General features: G+C 41.9%; 1 protein-coding gene across 12 annotated transcripts in view; it reads right to left on the reverse strand.

The window, feature by feature from the left end:
• Positions 1–24,085, reverse strand: part of LOC147032361 (cyclic AMP-dependent transcription factor ATF-7-like) — a 123,424-nt gene that overhangs the window by 63,376 nt on the left and 35,963 nt on the right. For all 12 annotated transcript variants that reach the window (XM_085869922.1, XM_085869924.1, XM_085869923.1 and 9 more), the window contains one exon: positions 3,943–4,100. In XM_085869922.1, coding sequence (XP_085726048.1) covers positions 3,943–4,100 — 158 coding nt within the window. The remainder of the gene's footprint in view (positions 1–3,942; positions 4,101–24,085) is intronic.

Below are 24,085 nucleotides of genomic sequence, written 5' to 3' on the forward strand. Positions count from 1 at the left end.
TACACCTTGGATTTACAGGACATTTGATTAAGCACACAGCGGGCTTTGTCCTGAGCAGTTATTCTGACAGTCAAATACAGCTGTGGATCATTTACCTCACCCACCTACCTTTCATTGACGTTCTACACCCACCTCTTTCACCGACGTTGACATCCACCTTTTTCCATCGACGTTCGACATCCACCTTTTTCACCTACGTTGACGTCCACCTTTTTCCATTGATGTTTGATGCCCTGTTTGGCAGCTCTATGGATGCTGACTGGCTCTTGTTCATGTTGGGCTGAACGAGGAAGGAATTATCGCGACGTTGACGGTTGGTCACGTGTAATGATCCGTCAATAGGCAAGGTGGATTTGGCTGAAGTCTGTTTGAGGCTCCACGCAGATGGGCCGCCTATAAAAAGGACGGGAGGACCGTTTTCCAGTTTTGTTTTATGGCAGTTGGTGACGGCCTTGTAGCTCTTATAGCTCTGACTGCTGGTGACAGCCTCACAGCTCTGACAGCTGGTCACAGTGCCTCAGCTCCTCACAGCGCCTTACAGCTGTCCATTGGTTGCGGCTCCTGACGGTGGGTGATGGTTGAACCATTCCTGCTGGTTCTGCTCGGGACCTGCTCTTGGTGTCCCTGGTTCCTGGGGGTGACGACGTGATGTCGATTGATATTCGAGCCTGTTTGTGAGCGGGTGTAAAGTGAGGAAGGGCGCTGGCAACGGACCAAGGCACGCTCACACATTTCGAGACGTTTTAATTGTTGTACCTCACACGACGACTTCCACCTTGTTAAGCCGAGACCGGATTTCTTTCCCCCCCCCCTGAATGATCTACTGGGTACCCTTATCTCGTGTTTAATCGTAAAGTAAGGTATAGTGATAAGCATCTGCTCTTGGTCTGTTTTTTCTATCAATGTTGATTTAATTCTTTATTTTCTTGAGATTATTTTGATTGATTTTCATTTCCCTATTTTCTCCACAAAGAAATAAAAAGTTCTTCAGTTTATTTATTTTTAACCTATTTATTAAATAAATTCCTTGTTGACGTTTCAACCTGTCCATGCTTGTCCTTTCCATCCATTGATCCAGCATTGTCCGAAACTAGATAGGTGGGGAGGTCGTTAACAAACTAATTAACCTGTCATAGTCGGCACGCACGAGCGGTAAATGCTCGGCTGCCCTAATTAAGATCTAATCAAGATAAGATTGGTGCTTTGCCGAGGGCGCGCTCCCCGTTCAGGAAGCCACGTGACCTCGAGTTAAACAGCAAATTTAGACGGTGGACACTGGAACTCGTGGTTAACTGATTGGTGTTTGTGGTTCCAAAGCAACCCACCGTACCACAAAGTTAATTGTGAGTGGTGGCCCCAGGTCCGGCTCTTCCGAGGAGAAACGGGGATTAACCGCCTCATAATACACTCGGCACGCGCGCGCGTACACACACACACACACACACACACACACACACACACACACACACACACACACACACACACACACACACACACACACACACACACACACACACACACACACACACACACACGGTTTGAAGAAGAAAACGTATCAAACAAATATTAAGGCCTGGTCACACCTTGACGTTTTAGCCAGCGATGGCAACGTATTAAAATGTATGTAAAACGCTGGCTGACGTTGAACTTTTGATGTTTTTTTTTTAAGATTCGGACGTATTCATAACGAGTTGGTCGTATGCATAACATATTAGTAATGGACACAGAACGTTTCGTTGTGTTATAGATAACTTATACCAACGAATGCTGAACCTGTTGTTGGCCTACACAACCGATGCCCAACGATAGTCTAACTTCGGCATAGCGCGTTGCACGCATCGCCGACGATGTCGTGACGTAGCCTATTAAAAGGCTGACGCACAACGATTCGAATCATAACTGCCGTAGAAATGGAAGTGACAACATCGCGGTCACACCTTGGCGATCTTGCCAGCGTATGCCGCCCTAAGAAAAATGTGTCTAAAACGTTGGGGGCACGTCAAATACGGTATGAGTAAGTTTGGTATACGTGAGTAGAACGCTAAAGTATGCTATCATACGTCGTAGTAAGTAGAGTACGTCAAGAAATTTTAAACATGTTCAAAATTTTACGACGTACTCGGCGTATGACACACGTTCCGCATGCGATGGGGATAAGTTTTACACACGATATGCGGACGCTTACACACATCCACAAAGGCTACTTATAAGCTACTCATAAGTCGAAACACGTCGCGGTAATGTCTTTTTTACGCGAAACTTATTTCTAACTTATGTTTGACGTGCTTTGAACCAATTCTTTACGTAATCCCAACACACATCGACGTATGTAGACGTATTCCAATGACGTCTTCCGGTCGCCAAAAAAAAAAAAAGAATGTGTTTCTAGCTTACAACTGCCATATAAAGACGTGTTCCCAGCGGTTTTGGGAATTGGTATATAAAAATGCTGCTCATAAAAGGGGAACCCAACAGTGTTTTCGAGTTCCTTTTTGAGTCGATGTCCATGTCAGCAGTAACAGTATCAGTATCAGTATCAGTAGTAGTTTGTTCATGTTGGCAGTAGTAGGTGAGTGTGAGGGGGAGGGTGTGGGTTATGATGGCTCGTCCTTGCGTCCGTGTGTCCACGGGTAGGTTCATAGGCTGCCCCTCAACGATTTAAATGGCTGCATCTCCACTATTGAAAGTAGACGCTTGCGCTCAACAATTGGATTTTTTTACACTTAACGACTTTTAAACGGTACAACTCACCTATTTTCATTGTTTACAATGAACGATTTAAATTGCTGTCACTCGCCTTTGTTTTTTGACGCTGGCGCTCAGAAATTTTAATCGTTTCTATTGAACGTGCTAAATTGCTCAAACCCCACTCTTGAAAGTAGACGCTTGCGCTCAACAATTCGATTTTTTTACACTCAACGACTCTTAAACGGTACCACTCTGCTATTTTCATTGTTTACAATGAACGATTTAAATTGCTGTCACTCGCCTTTGTTTTTTGATGCTGGGGTTTGGAAATTTGAAGCGTTTCTTCTGAACGTGTTAAAACGCTCAAACTCGACTATTTTAAATAGACGCTGCCGATGGACAATTGGAATCATAGCCAAGCTAGACATCAAAGTGTGAACATCCTCGTCATGCCGAAGAAAAGTTTGAAGAATGCTGCAAATAAGTGTCCTGGCCGTGGCCGTGGACGCTGACGCAAGGACGATCCATTATACCGACGTCTTTCAGCCCATGAGTAACTTAAAAGTAACGTCTGTCGACGTGTGGCAACGATCGCGTAACGTGCCAACAACACGTTAATCATAGGTTAGAAATAAGTTTCGGGTACGCTAAACATTACCTCGGCGTGTCTCAACTTATGATTAACTTACAAGTAGCATGTGTTGACGTCTGTCAACAATCGCAGACCGTGCATACAACTTGTGGCCAGCGTAGCGGAACGTGTGAGTCATACGCCGGCATACGTCGTGAAATTTCAAGCATGAAAAAATTTGAGGACAACCGAAAAGTACAACGTTTAAAGCCAACGTACAACGACGTATGGCAGTGTTTTTCAGCGTGCTCTCAATGTTATCAAAACTTACCCATAACGTATTCAACGTGTGCCAGCGTTTTAGAAAAAAAATTAAAAAATCGGCATAAGTTGGCTAAAACGTCAAGGTGTGACCGGGCCTTTAGAGATCAATTGATGCAATGGTGCTCTGTAAACTTTAAGAAATGGGAATAGTTGGAGAGTAGGACATGGGTTGAAAAGTTTACAAGATCATAGATCAAGAAAGATGGCACAACAATATCAAACAAATTCAATATCGATATTGAGAGTAAACTGTAGATGAGATTGTAATTGTTTGGTGTCCTTTCATTATCATTAACACGACATTGAAAAAAAACATGACAAAGAAAGGATGAAATATGGATCTGGAGTCTCAGACACACCTTCTTGCCTCCAGTCGTTTCCTCGCGCTTCCCGGCAGCATCCTCAGAAGATTCCTCCGAAGGCCTCTTCAATTCAGAATCAAATGATCCACTGAGCTCATGAAACAGACCTACCTCCTCACAGTTCTTAAGGAAGCGTGTTGGTGTTGGAGTTTGATCTGAAAAGGCAAATAATGAAGCCTCAATGGGGTAAAAAGAAAGATACCGGCAAATACAGATACCCATTTTTCCCTCTGGGCCAGACCTCAAAGCAACAATCGGAATCGAACCCACACCAGTGAGGATTTGCAATGTACATGTCATCACTAATGAGAAAATCCCAATTCTGTTCTTACAATACAGTATTTCATGTTAATAATGAATGGAAATGGAACTAACCACTGTACTGTACAAAGCAAGTTATGACATTAGTAGTGCTTCTATGATTATCAATCAATAAGGAGAGAAACATAAGTGCATTTCACCTGAAAACTTTGATGGGTCATATTTTTGTTGGAGACAGAAAAGGGCTCACAAATGTGATAAACGACAGTAATTTTAACACACAAGCAACAGAGTGGTAGAGAACATGCAAAAATGAGAGAAAATGACAGTAAACAATTCCAGTAAACAGAATGAGGAGGCAAGTGCATCGCTGCTCTCAAGAGTGGCATTGGATAAACACAGGTAGGTGATTTCATCGGTGGGTTGGTAAGGAGCAGTTAAAATGTGCAACATGCTTGGGCTAAAGATGTGCAGATGGATGAAAGAAGAAAGGATACAAGGCCAGATGACAGGTAGTAGGAGCAAGAGCACATTAAAAAAAACACATTCGTCATGTTTACTACAAACGTATCTTCACACTCGCTTCTCTCCTATCCAGACTGATTTTGAATCTTAGCTCAGCTGTCAACTGTCATCCCGGTGTTTCACAAGCAGGATCATTCAGCAATGTGTGCACTGTCCATTGGACAGACATTATACTGGGTACCCCGCCTGCCAGCATTTCTTGGTGGACAATAAAGGTCCCACGGTGTCTTTCGTGAAGAGTAGGCGAGCTAATGCCGGCAACCTGAACAAATTCCAAATTCCTGCCTGAACCAGTCAAACGTCAGGCCTGGCAAGTTGGTTCGTGAAAGACTTGAGCCAAGCTTCCCCCGGTCAACCGCACAAAAACGAGGGAATAATTGTGGCCGTTAAAGAAGAAGACGAAGGCGACATAGCTATCTTACAAACATGGAAAGCATTCAAGATAACCAGTTTTTAAGGTTTACCTATATTTTCAGTTTCAAAATGATGTTATAACACAGAGGGAGAACATCTTGTTAATCATCAATGGGTTTCGACTTATCTCAGATAACTCTTATTTACACAGAATCGGTGGATGGTATGGTTGAAAAATTATCTCAAGGTACCCCCTTTATAGGAATGCTTCCTATCCAGATGAAGGCATGCAAAAACACGACCGTCGGACATATTAAAATATTTACTTCTGTTGGATGAAAACAAGCAAATCCAACAAAAATCGAATTTCAAACTTAGAATTGCAACTTTTCATCAACATCAAAATATTCACTGGCAAATGCATCAATCACCACCAAAAAAAAGGTGTGTGTATATATATATATATATATATACATATATACATATATATATATATACATATATACATATATACATATATACATATATACATATATATATACATATATACATATATACATATATACATATATATATACATGAGGCCCCGCGAGGAGGAGTGATGTAAGTGACATTTTTTAATGATATGATGATGATAGGCTCGGATGATCGGGTAAGGGTTAAAATAGTGCTGTATGGCATCAACTCCAAAATGGCTGATGTGTCCCTTACATCACTCCTCAGCGCCATATATATGTATGTATGTATGTATGTATGTATGTATGTATGTATGTATGTATATATATATATACACACACACATATATACACACACACACACACACACACACACACACACACACACACACACACACACACACACACACACACACACACACACACACACACACACACACACACACACACACACACACACACACCAGATGGATGAGCAACTGTAAAGGCAGCAATCTCTTAACTGTAATTGGCCAAAAACAGGCATTTCAAATGAAGTTATGAAGGTTTGCAGTAACAAATGAAAATTTGAACAAAAATCTGTCAAAAAAAGATACAAATAGTTCATTTATATACACTGTATGTTTAGACTGCACTTAGATAACACATGCACAGCTAAGTGCCAGACTCAGTGGCATAATAGTTCGAGCATATATGCTCCAGCAGTTTGATTCTGATCCTAACAGAATCATAACAAAGACTTTAAAAATGGGATGTGCTGCTCCCTCGCTTTAAGACTTTCGAAGATGGAGCATAGATTAACCCCATGGCTTGGATTGCCATGGGAGGACAACCATTCCACAGTAATTGCCCTGCTAACTAAGAAGGGGAAAGAGGGGGAAAGAGGGGGAAAGAGGGAAAGAGGGGGAAAGAGAAAGGTGACGTCACAAGATGGCGATTTGTGTTGCAGATCCTCCACGAGCTTTAGATCATGTGATGAATCAACAAGAGCAAGAATTGCTTTGCAATACATGTCCCATTGTCCCCTAACAGTCCCAAAGAACATTTGTTTATTCTGGCGGTGTGTAATGGTGCATTTGATGCCAAGAATAATAAAAAAATAATCCGATGTACGTACATGAAGCAATAACATGCATAAGGCTTTCGTGCCGATATAATACATTGTGGTTATACACCTGGGATCATTCCAATTGCACTGGACCATGGACTAACACCCAGGCCTGAGGCCTGCTGAACTGTGCTGCTTCATGGAATGGTGGCGCATGATTTTATTGGGGTGGAGTCAGGTCAGCTGTCCAGCCAATGTGTGTAAAGCAGTTGGGTGGAGTCAGGGCAGTTGAACACTGACACATGTATATGTGATAATTTCTTCATTTTAATGTGGCATAACACTGAAAAATTGACGAAATGCCATGAAACTCGAACTTCTTCTGCAACATCATAATTAAGCCATGTATTCAGTTCAGTTGAATATGTTGAAGGGTATGGGAAAAAGTCAGAAAAACCACAGGTGGGAAGGATGGAAGGACGGACAGACAGATGGAGAGCAAACATGTAGTCCCCTCCAGTGAAACCGGTGGAGAATGAACAAAAATAAAATTATTTGTAGTCGGTTAATAATGTGGTGAGATCATTCCAATACCCTTGCTTATCTCAGAGATGCCAACTTTTGGAAATCAGAATTAGGGAGGATTTGCAACCGACACCAAATAATGTGCGCGAAGCGCACATCTCGAACGCGGAGCGCTCGACCCTTGCGGCGGGGTCCAGGGCCCGCCTTAGGGCCCTGGAAGCTCTGGGGTTCTAGACGCTCTCTAGTGCCCTCTGAGCCCTATTTTGGAGCATTTAACATGTTAAGAATTCCCACTTTTTGAACAAAAAAAGGGGAAAATTGTGCACTTTTTAATGTTACATGTATGTTAATATTAGTAAGTTAGGGGACAATCAAAGATTAACAAAAAGCACAAAAGAAGCAATATTTTTCTTACCTTACTGGCTGATACTACTGCTGCTTGCTTTTTCCATGGCAGCTTTGCTGAGTGACAGCTGTGTGGCTCTTTTAGCCCTTCTGATTATGTCTTTGCTGTATTCTCTCTGGTAGCAAGGGGTGCTATGAGCTAGTTTTTCAATTAAGAGAGCTTCCAGGGTTTTGACACTCAAATTGGGACAAAATTCAGTATGATTCTTCCGTACAAGACTGAGTGCCCGCTCACATGATGCGTTCGAATGAGGAATGACCAAGATTCCCTTCATCACTTTGCTCAAATTAGGATACTTCTTGGCACCAGTGCAGGGATCTGTGAGCTGTGAAATCCGATGCCACTGCTCATCCACTCTCACTGTCTCAGTAGCAATTGTACCTATGGAGGCGTCTGCCTGGTAGTGAGCGAATTCACTCTCAAGACTGTCTATGTCACTATCACCGCCACTGACCAGACAGGGGAATTTCTTGATGAAAAACTCCACACAGTCAAACCCCACTTCTTGGTGTAGCTTAACATCCAGCACCTGAGCATGCTTGGCTAATTCATCATCTAGCGGCCAGGTTTTGAAGATGTAATTGCAGGCTTTCACATAATATGAGCGAACTGCACTGAAGAAACCTTGGATGTCTGACTCACTCAGAGTGAAGGTGGATTTCTTGAGACTCCTTTGTTCCCTTATATACAGTTTGGCATCGTTCCCAATCATGAGGTCCTCATCATTCTTCTGATGATTTCTGTCAGAGAAGGGTACATTTACCAGAGCAACCGATGACACCGATGGTTTCAAAAACCGTACGAAGATATCTTTCAGAAGACCATTCAATTGTCCGTGCAGGAGATGAATACAGGGTTCGTCTCTTTGGAGCAGAAGATTCCCCTTCTCAAAAAGCTTGTCAGCATATCGAAGGAAGAAACAATAGAGTTTTGTTTGTGGAGACAAGAACATCCTGTTGACACGTTTTTCTCTAGATTCCTGCACAGTGTTTGAGGAAGATGCGCTTTTAGTTGTAGAACTCGTAGTACACTTAGCCGCAGGGCGATCACACTTGCGTTTACTGCCAGCAGAAGAGGTCAGACTCGTAGTACCAGATCCAATTTTACGTTTGAGGAGAGAGCTTGAGGTAGGTGCAGCCAAGGAAGAAGACCTCTGATTCGAAGGTTTTGCTGAGCTTCTATCAAGTGATTTGGCAAAAGCAGAACTTAACTTGGGTCCTTCTTTGCCTGTAGATGGGACTATCACAGTCTTTCTCGACTCTGAAGGGATCTGCTTTGTAGATGAACGTGATGAAGGGCCGGTGATGCTACCTGCTCTCAGCATTGGTTTTGGTGCTGTCCCTGCTGTCTTCTTCGCAGCAGATACTGCAGTGGTAGTGGTGAATGCTGCTCCACTAGTGCTTGATCCTGCAGTGCCAGTACTGGCAGTAGATACAGTGCCGTCCTTCTTGCTCGTTGTTAGAGTCTTGGCTACAGTTGGTTGCATTTTTCTTCGTACTTCTTCTTTGAAGAAGAGGCGAAGTGGCTCCCACTGTTCAATCAGCCTGTCTAGGCACTGACCAAGGGACAGCCACCTTGTTGCGACATGCTTCAGAATCTTGTGTGTCGGGGCATCACAGAGTTCTTGCAGTGCTTTCACTCCTTTGACGCGTTTACTACTTTTGTCCAAGTAGTAGTAAATATCGATGAGAAAGTCATCTAATTCAATGGGTAAGGCCTGAGCCGCCTTCTTGGCCGTATTGTGCATCATATGGCAAGGGCATCCCATGATGTAGCACTCTGGATTTTGTTTGTGGATATAAGCAGCGACTCCTTTGTGCTTGCCCACCATGACAGAGGCATTATCAGCACAAAAGGAAACACAATTTCCCCACGGAATTTTCCTGTCACTGAACTCATGATCAAGCAGTTTGAAAATGTTTTCTCCAGTGGAATCTTGTTTGCACGCAGGCAAACTTAGCAAACCTTGCTTCACAATCCCAGCACTGTTGTCATAGTATGAAATCAGGACAGGATATAGCTGGGCCTCACCACTGTCATTGTTACCGTCTGTAGCTAGGCTAAATGGAGCTAGTCTAGCAATATCGGCAATAGATGAAGCAGTAACATTTGACAACTCACCAATTATTGCTGAAGTTTTTGTTCTTGCACATCCATACTTTGAAGCAACTTTTGAATCTGGAAACATCTTTTGAAATAGAGGTCCAGCATGATCTGAGACTGATATGGGCAAGTTATGTTCCACAATAAATCCACTAAAGAGAAGTTCCGCTCGGGTAACATCCTCTTCCTCGCTTGTCCCTTGTTTGGTGAAATAATTCAGAAGTCTACCGGTACTCGTGCTCGAAGATCTCTCCTTTGCAATGTCTGTGTGCCGTTTGCTTCCAACGTGCTTCCGAATATCATCGCGACCTCCGTGCTCAACTGAAATATCAACGCTGCATACTGTACAATACGCATGATGAATTCCTCTTTCAGACTTTCGAATACACGGGTATTGGAGACTGTATTCGGTCTTGTACTTCTGAGACCATTTCTTGGTCTTCGTAAGCTTCTTTTCTGCCATTTCGTAATCAACATCGAGGGCTTGAAGCATCGGTAACTTCGAAGTCGATGTTCCACAGCTGCAGCGCGACTCGTAGAACTCTAGCGGCTGTTAAACACCGCACGGTGGTCGCGACCGCCGGGCTGGTACGGGGCCCAGCTGCATGCAGTGAGCGTATCGCATGCATATACACTGTGCATACATACCGCATGCACTGTATTGCACACATACCGCATGCACTAAATATCAGTGCATGATCGCATAAGCGAGATCCAGACCCAATGTTTCGCTGCTCCTCATTTGAATTTGCAATTTTTTACGTACAATTTGGTAGCAGCGAACGTTATGGAGTTACCACATGCTATACGTAGCAGACGATGCTTTTCATTCAATTCTCATACTAGTACATTCTGATTAGTGAACAGTGCAAAAATATCAAAATTTCGGGAGGATAAGGATAGTGATCGTAAGGGCGGGAGTTTGGGTGAATTTTCAGAAGCCTCCCGATGAAATCGGGAGGGTTGGCATCTGTGTTATCTACACATAATCCACTTTCATAAAGCAAGGCAATCAGGCACCCATGGTAACCATTTTTAGCTCACCTGCACTTCAGTCAGGTGAGCTTATGCAATTGAGCATTGTCCATAGGTGAGAGTGAGTAAGTCAGTCCATAAACATTTCAGTCATTATTGGTTGAAGTAAACACAATTTTGATGAAATTTGGCCACAAGCTTCATATTTGATGCTCAACGTAGGTGTATTGACCAAATCAAAATATGTGCTCATTAAGGGGGTCTATGGGGGGGGGGGAGGGGTTGACTGAACCTCTTCCAGGGGCTGACCATAGAAATAGTTGGTAGGTTCATTTAGTGATCCTTCCAGAGCAACAAGGTGAAACTCTGGGATATACCATGATTGAAAGACGTTTAATTTTCAGAATAACATCTAATCAATTCAAGATCAGTAGAGAGAAACACATCTGCTGTCAGCTTGGCCATGGGATGGGACACTGTCTGACGTAACGCAGTGTCATCTGCAATAATGAAGAGAGCGTTTGTCAGAACATTGCAGATGTTGTTTATGTAGATTAGCAATAAGATTTGGTCCAAGGCACTGCCTTTGGGGAACGACAGCCTCCACTGGGAGAGGAGATGAGAGACTTACATTGACAGCAATGCATTGACTGCATGAGTGGAGGAAGTAAGAAAGCAAGGTATGAAGGTGGCTTTCTGTACCACAGATAGGGAGCTTGGCAAACAGAGCAGGATACCAGACTGTGTTGAATGCCCAGGATATATCCATGGAGATGGGCCTCATCTCTTTTTTGAGATTCAGGGCCTCCATAAAAGGAATTGTTGAGAGGTGAGCACAGCATATATCCATAATTTAGTGACTGGGCCGGGGCCAGACGGTCAGATATGAGGCTATTTGACAAGACGAAAGAGTTAACATCAGCAGCAATGATAGATTTCATGATTTTGCTTACAATTGGAAGCATTAAGCTAACTGGTCTGAAGATGAGAGGATCTGTTTTTGGACTGCTCCTGTGGATGGGAGTGATGTTTGCTGACTTCCAGACAGATAGGAGATGGCCAAAAGAGGACAGGTTTAAGACCCACACGTATGAGAAGGAAGAGCATTGGGAACTTGAGTTGTGATGGCCACAAGGCCCATCACTGAGCAAGGTCGAGGCTGGACTGGATTTTCTGTATATTTTCGGGTGAGGAATGAGGACACAAAGTCCAGTAGACAATGGGTAAGAATTGGGGTGAGAGGAGAAAAGAGCAAGATGAGTTGGGAACATGAGATTTGGAGGCAAACTCCATCTATAGGTTGGCATCTCTGCAAATGCTCTGGTGAGTGCAGAGAGAAAAGAAAAATTACCCCCGGTTGGGGGTGAAGGTCATCTCTGAAGCTCTGTAGAGGTGGATCTCTGATCGGCTTAGAATGGCTTCGATGTCGTCTTGTCTTTTGGTTCAACGTACAGACGAAAGCCCGGGAGTAAAAAGGATAGAAAACCTCAGAAATCAAACTACATTTCGAGTTATCTGGAGATAGATTTTGAAAATTGTTGATTTGGAACATTTATGATCAATGCGTCTTCAAAAGGATAGAAACCGGACCTCAGAAATCAAACTGCATTTCTGAGTCATAAATGGCGGATGATATTTTGACAATGGATGATTTCACAAGTTTACAGCATTGGTGACCTTGACATTGACCTTCAATCAGGTCTAAAGTCATACCGTCATGCATCACTCATCGACCTCTACCTCCATACCAAGTTTCATTAAGATCGGGCGAAATTTATTTGACCGTATCACATCAACGATTTTTCTGACTTTGAAGACACGTGACTCGATAACCAGGACGACTTTCAAAAAACCGGCCTGACCAAAATTTAGATATTGTTCCATATTATCAGAATCCGAAGAAATTTCGAAGATCGGATCACAAACGGCGGAGGAGATAGATTTTGAAAATGGACGATTTCGCAACTTTGGAGTGGCCTTGACCTTCAATCATGTTAAAAGTCATACCGTCGTGCATCACTCATCGACCTCCACCAACATACCAAGTTTCATCAAGATTGGGTGAATTTTTTTTGACTGTACCACATCGACGATTTTTCCAACTTTGAAGATACGTGACTCGATAACTAGGACGAATTTCAAAAAACCTGCCTGACCAAATTTAGATATTGTTCCATATTATCAGAATCTGAAGGAATTTCGAAGATCGGATCATAAACGGTGGAGGAGATAGATTTTGAAAATGGACGATTTCGCAACTTTGGAGTGACCTTGACGTTGACCTTCAATCGGGTCAAAGGTCATACCGCCGTGCATCCCTCATCGACATCTACCCACATACCACATATCAAGAAAATCGGAAGAAAAGAATGGGGACGTACGTACGGACGGACGGACATTGAGACTGGTTTTATTAGGTCATCTCGTTAGAGCTAACCTAAAAATAAAGATGGTGGCGCTGGTACTCAGAGTGTTCTGGAAAGTGATGTCACTTCCCTCAAGTCAATCATGGTGTTGTGTCATGTATTTGTATACATGTGTGCATGATTTATATTCTAGCTCCTGCATGAGCCTGAGACCCTGGAAGGGGGGGGAGGGGGGAGGGGAGGTAAAGACTTGAGTCAATCTGCCTTGTCTCGAATGGAGTAGGCAGTGATGCCATTTGTGGTGGGGGGGGGAGGCGTTTTGAAGGGGAAGCATACATCAGAGATGGACTTGACAAGGCACCACCACAACTTTGAGGAAGAACGTTTGGAGAGTTCGACCTTTAGATTTGAAAGATGATGCGTTTCTGGTTTGCCAAAGAACGGACACACACTTGCTTGAAATGAGGAAATCACCAAGCATATTCTTCAATAGATAATGATGTCTCTGAGATATCCTCCCCATATGGGAATGCTGATATGAGGATTGTCCTGCATATTGCACGTGCTCATGCTACAGGGTAGAATGAGTGACAGCAAATTGCCAGGACACTGCTGCACTTGTTCTCCTTGTTGTGTCCAACCCACATTTGAGTGAAGAAGTTTGGATTAAAACTGGCACATGATGGAAGGGGTGATTATATTGCACTCAATCATACTTAATGCAGCAATGATGATCAAGAAAGTATTCTTTCATTTCAATGGATAACAGGATAAGATACTAATCGTCACTTTCGTGCCAAGGAAAATAAAACGACTTGGAAAGTAGTGTGCAATCTCCCCAAAATCTGGTATTCAATCCTGAAGTGATGTCCCAAGCTGATTCCTTTGTATGTCACATCTACAATTCCGTCATCTCATCCACATCAATACGTGCAGTGCGACATGCCCCGTTTCGCAAGAGAAAGGCAAGTAAGAACTTTCAAGCAACATACAATTCCTTGAAGCCACACCTCAAGATGCTACAAATTTATGAATTAAGCTCCTTGTAAGATGTGTTTGGTGGAAATCTCTCGGAGGGTCTGCAAGTTGCAGATCTGATTTGGTCGACATGACGTGATATGCCATAATATTTTGTCCAAGTACTACTAAATGAAAGGGTTTCAAAACTGCAAAAGAGGCGACAGTGAGTGTGTTCAACAGTGTTCAAGTGTATAATTCAATATAAATACAAGAAAGACTGCAATGGTTGGAGGAAAAAGAATTATTCTGAAATTTTCCGCCGTTGATGCAGTGTATTTTACACCACCTTATTAAAGACGTTACATTAGTTCTTTGTTCTTTATGACATCCTTAAAAACAGTAAATTTCCTGTTTGGAATGGTTTTCAAGTTTGTTGGACTGCCAGTTAAAATAATTTTCTCACTCCTCTCTGAGCACGTGCGATCGGGACGAGATTCCATACAATTTGCCAAATTCAGAGCCAAAGTACTGCGAAACTGCAGGTTCCTGTTCCAATTCATATTCAACATACAACATTCAACTGAAATTCAGCAATTCCTCGATCAAAAATTGATGTATGTAGACAGACAGACAGACAGACAGACAGACAGACAAACAAAGTGAACCAATTACTTCATCCTGCCTTTTGCTTTAAAAAAACATAAAAACAATAAAACTCACCATTGCTTTAAAATTCTCCGAGTTACTAAATCTTCAAAGAAAACTTTCAAAAGTTACTTGAATCACACCAGTTATCCATAATTTTGCTTTGTGTACAATTTATGGCAATAAAGTGAAATGGATTCCAATTTACCCACTTTGACCCAAATGTTGACCCCCATGGTCATTTGCCAAGATTACAACCACACTATTATTGAAGAGTGATACCTGATGTGTCAAACAGGATGGGACTAAATGTCTGCTTTTTACCAAGGGATATATCAGACTTGATTTCTCTGAGGCTCTTTCAGGAAATGGCGTCATGATGAGAAGATACCACAACTGGCTGCCAAAGCAGGTATCAAACAGTAAAGGATCAAATGAAGGAAGGTTGGTACCCTAATCTTGAGCCACAGAAGAGATTTTGATTTCATTTCAGCCAGTGTACGTTCCAAAGGTTTACTCTTATGAAAATGTATTGGGAAGCTTTAAACATCTACAGTGCAGAAAGGACACCAGACTTAAATGTGTGCTTCAAGATGCAGCACTTCTTGCTGGCATTGCAATACATGACAGTTTTGGTTTGATTTGAATACCTAAAAACCATGAGAACACTGCTCAAAAGTAATCAGACGAACACCAAGCTATCCTGGCACGACAATGGGAAATATAATCACTTCAAGATGGCAGTCAGATTTGTACATCTACAAAAGCCAAGCCATGCATTTTCCCTAGTTGAACTAAATATAGATGCATTTCAACGTGGCACAATGACACGGTTGACACCCGCTGATAACTCATTGTGTCTGTGTGTGGCACAGTGGTTTATGGTAACATATCAGTTTTGTATATCAGATAACTAACAACATGACAGCCCTACCAACATGTAGAAACAAACAGTCAATATTTTAGAATTGCTTTTCATGTCTGCAGCTCATGGAATAGCATGTCCATACATAATACTTGCCAGAGGATTGCATTAAAATAGATCAACGGTATTATTTTAACATCAATGGAAGTTATCTCGCAATGGACGAAACCAACACAATACGTGGGATATGTAGTTGGTGTCATAGAATCACAAGGCAAGTGCATGGATGGGAACATTACGTTTGGTCATTGCAATGGCCCAGCTTTAAAACTTTGCACGCAGGTTTGTTCATCACCCCCTTTCCCATTTTAAACTGCAAGCATCTTTACCGACAAGAATAAATTGTACAAAGCCACGATGCACCAACTGAAAGCAAAAGGTACGTACATGGCAGTACCCTAACAGCTTGTCTTGCAGAGATAATAATGAGTCCTGCATGATTGAATTTGCTGACATGAATGGAGTTTCACACCAGTTATCTATTAAGTGGCAATGTTTGACACAGTGAAAAATTACTTCTTTAACAAAGACCAAAGGTTCGTGGTGTAGCTCACACAAATATCACATACAGGACAAGGAGATAAGAAAATAATCACAAGGACATAAGACGATGACGATGACAACAACAACAACAACAACAACAACAACAACAACAACAAAGCACCATTGCATTTCACAGAGCTAAGTTCTGCTAAAGCAATCTTGGCAAGGGTTACAATCTTGGGCCGGTTGCCACAATAATACAGGATGCTCGACTGGAAGTGCAGGAATTTGGAATTTATCCATGGTGCCAGCAATAACCTGCCTCTTCTTCACGAAGGAGAACATGCTACCAGACAGGACACCCAGTTCAACGTCCACCAACTAATGACAGCAGACGAGACATGCAGGTCAATGTCCATCCGAGGGAGGGCACACATGTTAATGAATCACCCTGTATGTGAAATATTAGGATCACAGTTTATAGCTAGGTGTGATTAGACCATTAGCACCAGGTATGATTATCAAGAGATTCAAGTCATTATTTTGACTGGGAATAGCAAAATAGCCTTCTTCTCAGCTCCGTATAATCCATTAGACATCAAGGCTTTGTGGTTGTTCTTTAATTGTATTAAGAGATGTATCCATCACTGACGATTACTTCAGTTGGCAATTGGAGGAAAGTCTCTTAAATCCTGAAAGAAACACTGGGAATTTTCATAAAGCTTGAATTCAATCATCCATGTTTCAAAACTTACATTTGGCAACATGTGTGACTTATAAAAACGAGTGAATCAACATCATGACAACTTTGGGTAGTCCGTACGGAGTTGCTGAGTCGCGTCATTATCAGAGAATATTGCTGGAGTCTTCCATCTAATGTGTAGTAGATGCCCATCATTTGTGTTAGCCATAAAGATCAGTAGCCTACTTGGTAACGATCGTATTCAAGCGATATGCTGTAGTGCGTTGCCTTTGGCTATTATGGATGATTGGATGAGAAACAAAACGGGGGAAAAAAATCATTTCTATTCTTTGCCACTTCAACAGCCAGATCGATGGAAGAAATGGCTGAATCAGTCGAGTTCCTCAGAGACTAGATATGAGACGTCTTTTCTCAGAGACTCTTGAGCCCAATTGCTTTGAAAGACACTTAAAAATGAGTTTTTGGGACTTAGACCTGGGGGGAAAAAAATCACTGAAACCAGAAGCTGTTCTAGCCATATTTAGTTTTACCGAGCGTCCGAGTGCACGAAGGTACGGTGTACGAAGAGTTGAAAACCGGGATCGGACATTGGTAAGTTTATGGTTATATTGTGTGAAAACATTCATCCACCACTTACCCCAATGTATTTCTGTGGCACGATGCAAACATTTACAATTAGAGAACAAGCATTTGATTCTGTGGGAAAGAGAAATGATTATTTAATGTATTTGTTCAGTCTCGAGGGAAAAAGTCTGAACATAATGGACGGTATGTACATCAAGGAAGTTGTGAGGCTAATTATCTGGTATCGATCTTTATTCCTGTTAAATACTCCAAAATATTTAGCGGGCATACATTTGATCTCACCTGTTCAGTGTGAGATAGTCCTGAGGTCCAAGAAGCATCTTTATTCAGACAAAAAGTCTGGAATGTTTTTCTCTGTCACACAACTTTCACCGTCAGATTGGTACAGTGAAATAACAGCAGGAACTTCATGGCAGCAAATACACTCCATCTTGCTTGGCATTACGACATCGCCCGTGTGTACACCGGTCGGTGCTTTCCGTTCTCACACTTGCCTCCAGGCTTTCATCGCTCGATTACAAGCCGTCATCACTAAAGTCATGAACAACTTTCCTCTTGGGTTGAAATTAATTAGGGTGTACCCTACTCATTGTACGTTTGGTCTCAAAAAAGAAAAATAACAGGATAAATGACACTCAATAACTCTGGTTTATCTATAGTTTGATTAGATATCTATCATCATCAGATAGGGGGGTCACACTGTTTGATTAGAACTCTGTCATTTACAAGCAAAATTCTATATACTTTTCTTAAAATATTTACTTTATAAGGTGGTGATAAAAAAAAATTAACAAGAGTGCAAGTGAGCACAATATACGCCCGAACAAGAAGGTATATACAGAATTGTGCTACTACATGGAAAAAGGCAACCACTTTAGATGATGAACGTATGTTGCGACACACTGTCTCCACAGTCTGTACCTATATACCAAATATGAAACATGAAAGTTGAAAACTTTGGGAGTTAGAGTGCGGACAGGAACAGGTGGAAAACAGCATGCTAGTTGCCATGGCAACCACTTTAGATGACGAACGTATGTCACGACACACCGTCTCCACAGTCTGTACCTTTGTACCAAATATGAAACGTGAAAGTTGAAAACTTTGAGAGTTAGAGTGCGGACAGGAACGGACGGACGGACGACCGGTATCACATAATGCGCCCCGATATATATATCGAGCGTATAAAAAATCAGAAAATAACTTCTGGAATTTATTTAGCACGTTACGATGATGTAGCATAGACACAAGACAACATGCCCAGAGTGTTCCTTTAAATGAGGAACAGCAGCAAATTAAAAACTTGTAAAATATAAGAAATAAATCAACAAACAAACAAAAAAGGATGTACACTCAAACTTTTCTTTGAGACACGATCAGTTGCAAGTAAGCACAGATGCCATTTACATGAACGAATTTATAAAAATGTACTCTGTCAACCTTCACAGCAGTCTTAAATCTCAGGTGGGAAGCCCAACTTCAATCTTTACAAAAACTGGTTACTCAATCATAGTATTCAGGGCTCTCCACACTTTCTCAAATACCTGTAATGCTGAATAGAAATTAGGTGAATGAAAATCCTTAAGGTCAGGGGCAAGGGGGTCGCTGAGGCCCCCATCTGCTGGAGGTATCTAGACGCTCTCTCGTGCATTTTAGGAAACCAAATGTTACAAACCTTTGATATTTATGGGTGTAAATTCGGAACCGTAATGGTATATGGACGTTAAATGTAAATCATATCACTCAATTAAGTGTGAATCATCGTCAGAACAGTTTATGCTACTAAATTACCTGAGAGCAAATTTGTTACTTTTCTACACTTTCACCACATTGCAATGCAGTCACAAAAACACCCTGGATACTTTTACACCGCCACGAATAGTGCTGAGGTCATAGGCCACTTGATTTATTGAAGAAATATTGTTTTTCAACTTCCGTTTTATATTGTTCAAACACACCAACAAAACACTACGATTCTATTCAGCACAACCGCTCTTCCTTTTTTCCCCCTATTAAACTCAACATCCAAATTTGGTGATTTAGGTATTATTTTTGTTCAGAAAACCTGATAAAAGCTGGAAAATTACTGCAAATGCTTTTTTTTTTTAACAATCTTTAAAAAAAAAATTTAACTGTGAAAACTGATATAGTCAAGTAGAAGAGGTTACATAATGACCAGCTTGGCTCTGGTAAATCGTACAGCAAAGGCGTGTTCATATTAAAGTCTATTTTTTATTATTATTATTATTTCAGTGACTTCTGTTGTACGAGTACAACTGCAAGTGATGATCAAATTGACAGTTTAATCAAGAAGCTCGAGTTTATTCAAAATTTATACTGGCTATAAATCTCTGTAGGGAGCAGCAAGAGGGTCTTTAATTTGGAGATGGCCCTCCCAAACTTCAAACATTCCTGTGCACACCCCAAGTAGAAGCACCAAGTTTCAACTAATTTCTACCCACAAACAAACAAACGCGTATGTTTTAATGTATTCCCCCCATATCTATGATGACTATGACGTGGAATTTCCGTATTTTAGAATGATTTGGACAACTTCCGGGAGTTTGATTTATTGTTTTGTTTCAACATCTACTTTTAAAGTTATTCTGTCAAGTGGTGCTGCAGGAGTGCATTATCACATATGATAATGCAAGTCACCACTTTCACATAAAAGGGAAAAATGTGATAAATTTTAAATAATATACAATCTGATGCTTTAAACAGGTGTACATATACTGCGGCCTTTATGGAGAGTCGAGAGTATCTATTATACACTACAACAGATATTGACAATATTTTGGACATTTTATTATAATGTTTAGTTTTGTCTCACTACTAATCCTTTTGTGTACAATTTAAACGGAATGATGGACAAGCATTCACAAGCAAAGCCTCACATACAAAATACGTAACTTGTATAGAGGTCAGCAGTTTTCCAGATGGGATATACATTCTTACACTGGTCCAGGTTTCCTGAAACCTGTTTTTGTCAAAACCACCAAACTCTGATATGACACTAAAAGTGTAGTATGGCCAAGCTTTTCCCTGAACAATATTAAAAGTAAAGACTAACAGACTAACTCGTCAAATGGATTTTTTTCATTTTGTTCAAAGTTTTTACCAACATATGATTTTGTTCAAAGCAGCTGTTTTTAAAGTCGTGAAATGACGACGGGAACCAACCCCCTTGCCAACCATTAACTTGACTTGAATTTGAGAAAACCCGGTGTTGTGATTTATTAACCAAAAGCAAAATGAAAAAAAATCTAAATGAAAGGGTCTGCTTTATCTGTATCTGAAAAAGGCTAAAAATCACAAGGGATCAATTGAGATGGCCAAACACTTTTACCACGATGTTAGAGCCTTTGCTGAGCCAAGCAATTACACAGGGTGCAACAAGTGGAAACAGCAACAGCACGAGACTGAATGATTATTAAAACAGGGCAGCACCTGATGCAAAATGACATCCTTAACCTGCTGGAGTCCTGGAAGCAGGAAATGTGCCTTGTCAATACAATTCATAAGATGGAAGCCCTTTTAAATGCTCTACTGAATGAAACAAGGACAAATGTGTCCAAGAGCCGTGTCCTAAAGGCAATAACAACTTCCGATATTTCGTCACGTGCCTTGATGGAGCCAATAACGAGACCCGTCATGGAGGCTCCTGTTCATGCCGAGAAAATCGTGTATTTATGAAATTACAACACATTAAATGGAATAAATTTAAATAGTAACGTGAACTTTTCGAAACTTTAAAGCAAATGTCCAAATATATTTAAAAGTTCATGAAAGATGCTCTCAAAAGGCACCCTCAATGCGAGGATGTGTTCAGGTGTTTAGTATTTAAGGAGATCCGGATGCTGTATATAAAAGAGCCGCGTCCTAAAGGTTTTGTCTTCACCAGAAGACGAAGAACAAGAACAAGAAGAAGAAGAAGAAGAAGAAGAACAAGAACAAGAAGAAGAAGAAGAAGAAGAAGAAGAACGCAGAGCTCTCTTAGAGCCAGCATTCGCTTTGTGAGACGCAGCTAAAAAAGACAGACAGACTGGAAACATAAGGGCAATACCACTGGGTGTTCACATGGTAGCAGCTGCAGAAGATAACCAGGGAACCACTGGTAGATAACCAGGGAACCACATCATGGATGCCTCCAAAAATATGTAATGGAGAAGAAAGTAAATAAAATAATTTTTTTTAATGCCGTGAACAAACTTCGGTACTTCACAGGTGACGAAGGTTGTGGTCAAGTTTCATCGAAATTGTGTGGGTAGTTTCGGAGAAAAGATATAATCTATTTTGGGGGCCAACCCTCCTTGACACCCACTTGGACCCTGATTTTTTTTTAATACCGTAAACAAACTTTGGTACATCACGGTGGATGAAGATTGTGGCAAAGTTTCATCAAACTCGTAAATGTAGTTTCAGAAAAGAAGTTGCAAGCATATACAGATGGACGGACAGACGGATAGTGTGCCATCCCATAAGCTCCCTGGAACTACGTTTAAGGTGAGCTGAAAATTAGTGATGGCAACACACTTCAGCCAAGATCTCATATATATATATATATATATATATATATATATATATATATATATATATATATATATATATATATATATATATATATATATATATATATATATATATATATATATATACATATATACATACATATATACATATATACATACATACACACACACACACACACACACACACACACACACACACACACACACACACACACACACACACACACACACACACACACACACACACACACACACACACACACACACACACACACACACACACACACACAGTTGCAGATGTGGAAATTCACAAAACACCATTCAGGTTCCCCGAAGATCAGTTATTTTGAGAAGTAAGTGTTTCAGGTTGGAATCCCCACTGATGTGTAAAGGGAATTCATTCGTGTGCCGGGCTGCAAATCTTTGAGGGAGCCGTTATTCTTTCTCTGTCTTTATTTTTACAAACATCGCAACACCATCATCTCCAACAAACATCGCAACGCCATCATCTCCAACAAACATCGCAACGCCATCATCTCCAACAAACATCGCAACGCCATCATCTCCAACAAACATCGCAACGCCATCATCTCCAACAAACATCGCAACGCCATCATCTCCAACAAACATCGCAACGCCATTATTTTAACAAACATCGCAATGCCATCATCTCCAACAAAAACGCCATCATCATCGACAAACAACGCTCCCTCTGCTCAAGTCGTCATTTGCATAATCGGATCAAAACGAGGGTTTCCCTGACACCAACCCATGACGTCGAACATGGGTTTCCAGCGAGGCTTACCAGGGGTAAGAGGTCGGAGGTGAAAAGTGGGCTGAGCCTGGCCTCAGGTGAGAGGTCGAAGGGCGGCTCGCCCCGGGCCAATATAAGGGCGGAGCTCGAACGAGTTCGGGGCTTATTCGAGAGATTCATCGCTCTCTGGAGACGGGCAGTCGCGGGAGAGGAAGGCACACGGAGCACGCATTTGGTGGAGGAGGCAGACAGTGGCAGCAGCGCGGAGAAGCGGGCACTTGGGATATTCGTCCCTCTCTGGAGTCGAGCAGCTGCGTCGTGGTCCGGGTGAACGGCCCTGAGACGATCGAGCGACGCTGAGGTAGTGAACACGACACGAAGAGCATCAACTCTAAAAGAGCAAAAGACCCGTTCACTCCTCTGAGCGCGTCGCCGGCCAGGCCTGACCTACCAGGCTGCAGTGAAGGCCGGACGACCGAGGGGAACCGAGCAAGCCGCTCGCCAAGCTCCTCAAGCCGCCCGGCCGCTAAGCGACTGGCGTGTAGTGACACAAGGGCCAAACAGGAACATCTGGGGTCACCGACCCAAAGACCTTCGAGCCGTCACAAGGGGCGGTCAGGTAACCTGCCTGGCCTCTTGTGAGCCTTCGGTCATCCAGGCTCCAAGTTGGAATAAAGGTTCACGAGCCCGTTTCTTTTCTGGGGTTTTGTATGAAAGTGTTCTGCGGCGCCTTGGCTTTAGAAGTAGAATTGTGGTTAAGTGCATGCCTGCACATAATAGACCGGCTGTAGGCTTTTCTCGTGTCTTGTCCCCTTCCCCCATTGATTGCTTGCCTGTATAAATAAATGCCCCAATTGTTTGAATGTCAATCTGCTCGTTGCGTCATTTCCTCCCATTGACATCCATGGAGCGTTCGGGAAATTAGCCGGCTATTAAAGCCAAATTAAAGTGGTCAATTGGTCCGACGGAACTTGGCGATTAAAACCGCTCGGTATGGCACACGGAACGAGTGCGCTTCGTGGCTCGTTTCCGTACGAGTTCCGTCGAGGTATAAATTATCGGTACTTCTGTCTGCGCGCGGATAATTAGGTATATCGAGATTCGGCGATTAACCCTGTACCACGTGGACAGAATATTGACAGTTTATGGTGCGTTAAGGCATCCGTAGTTGTCCGGAAGCTACGACTGAATTCCGGGTTTCGGCGGACGCGCGACTGTGGTTGGGCCTTAAGCGGTCGTGCGTGGCTGTCCGAACCAGCAAATTCGTAACTATATATATATATATATATATATATATATATATATATATATATATATATATATATATATATATATATATATATATATATATATATATATATATATATATATATATATATATATATATATATATATATATAATAGCCTGGTGTTGGCGCAGTGGTTAAGGCAGCGGCTTGGGATCCAAGAGGTCCTGAGTTCAAGCCCCGTGGGGCCACTGAATTAATACACCAGGGGGTTGACTCAGCCTGTCATCCTTCCGAGGACGGCGAAAT

The sequence above is a fragment of the Eptatretus burgeri genome, chromosome 2 (assembly GCF_056783735.1).
Source record: "Eptatretus burgeri isolate ZD-2024b chromosome 2, Ebu_testis_v1, whole genome shotgun sequence".
In the NCBI taxonomy this organism is placed as follows: Eukaryota; Metazoa; Chordata; class Myxini; order Myxiniformes; family Myxinidae; genus Eptatretus; species Eptatretus burgeri.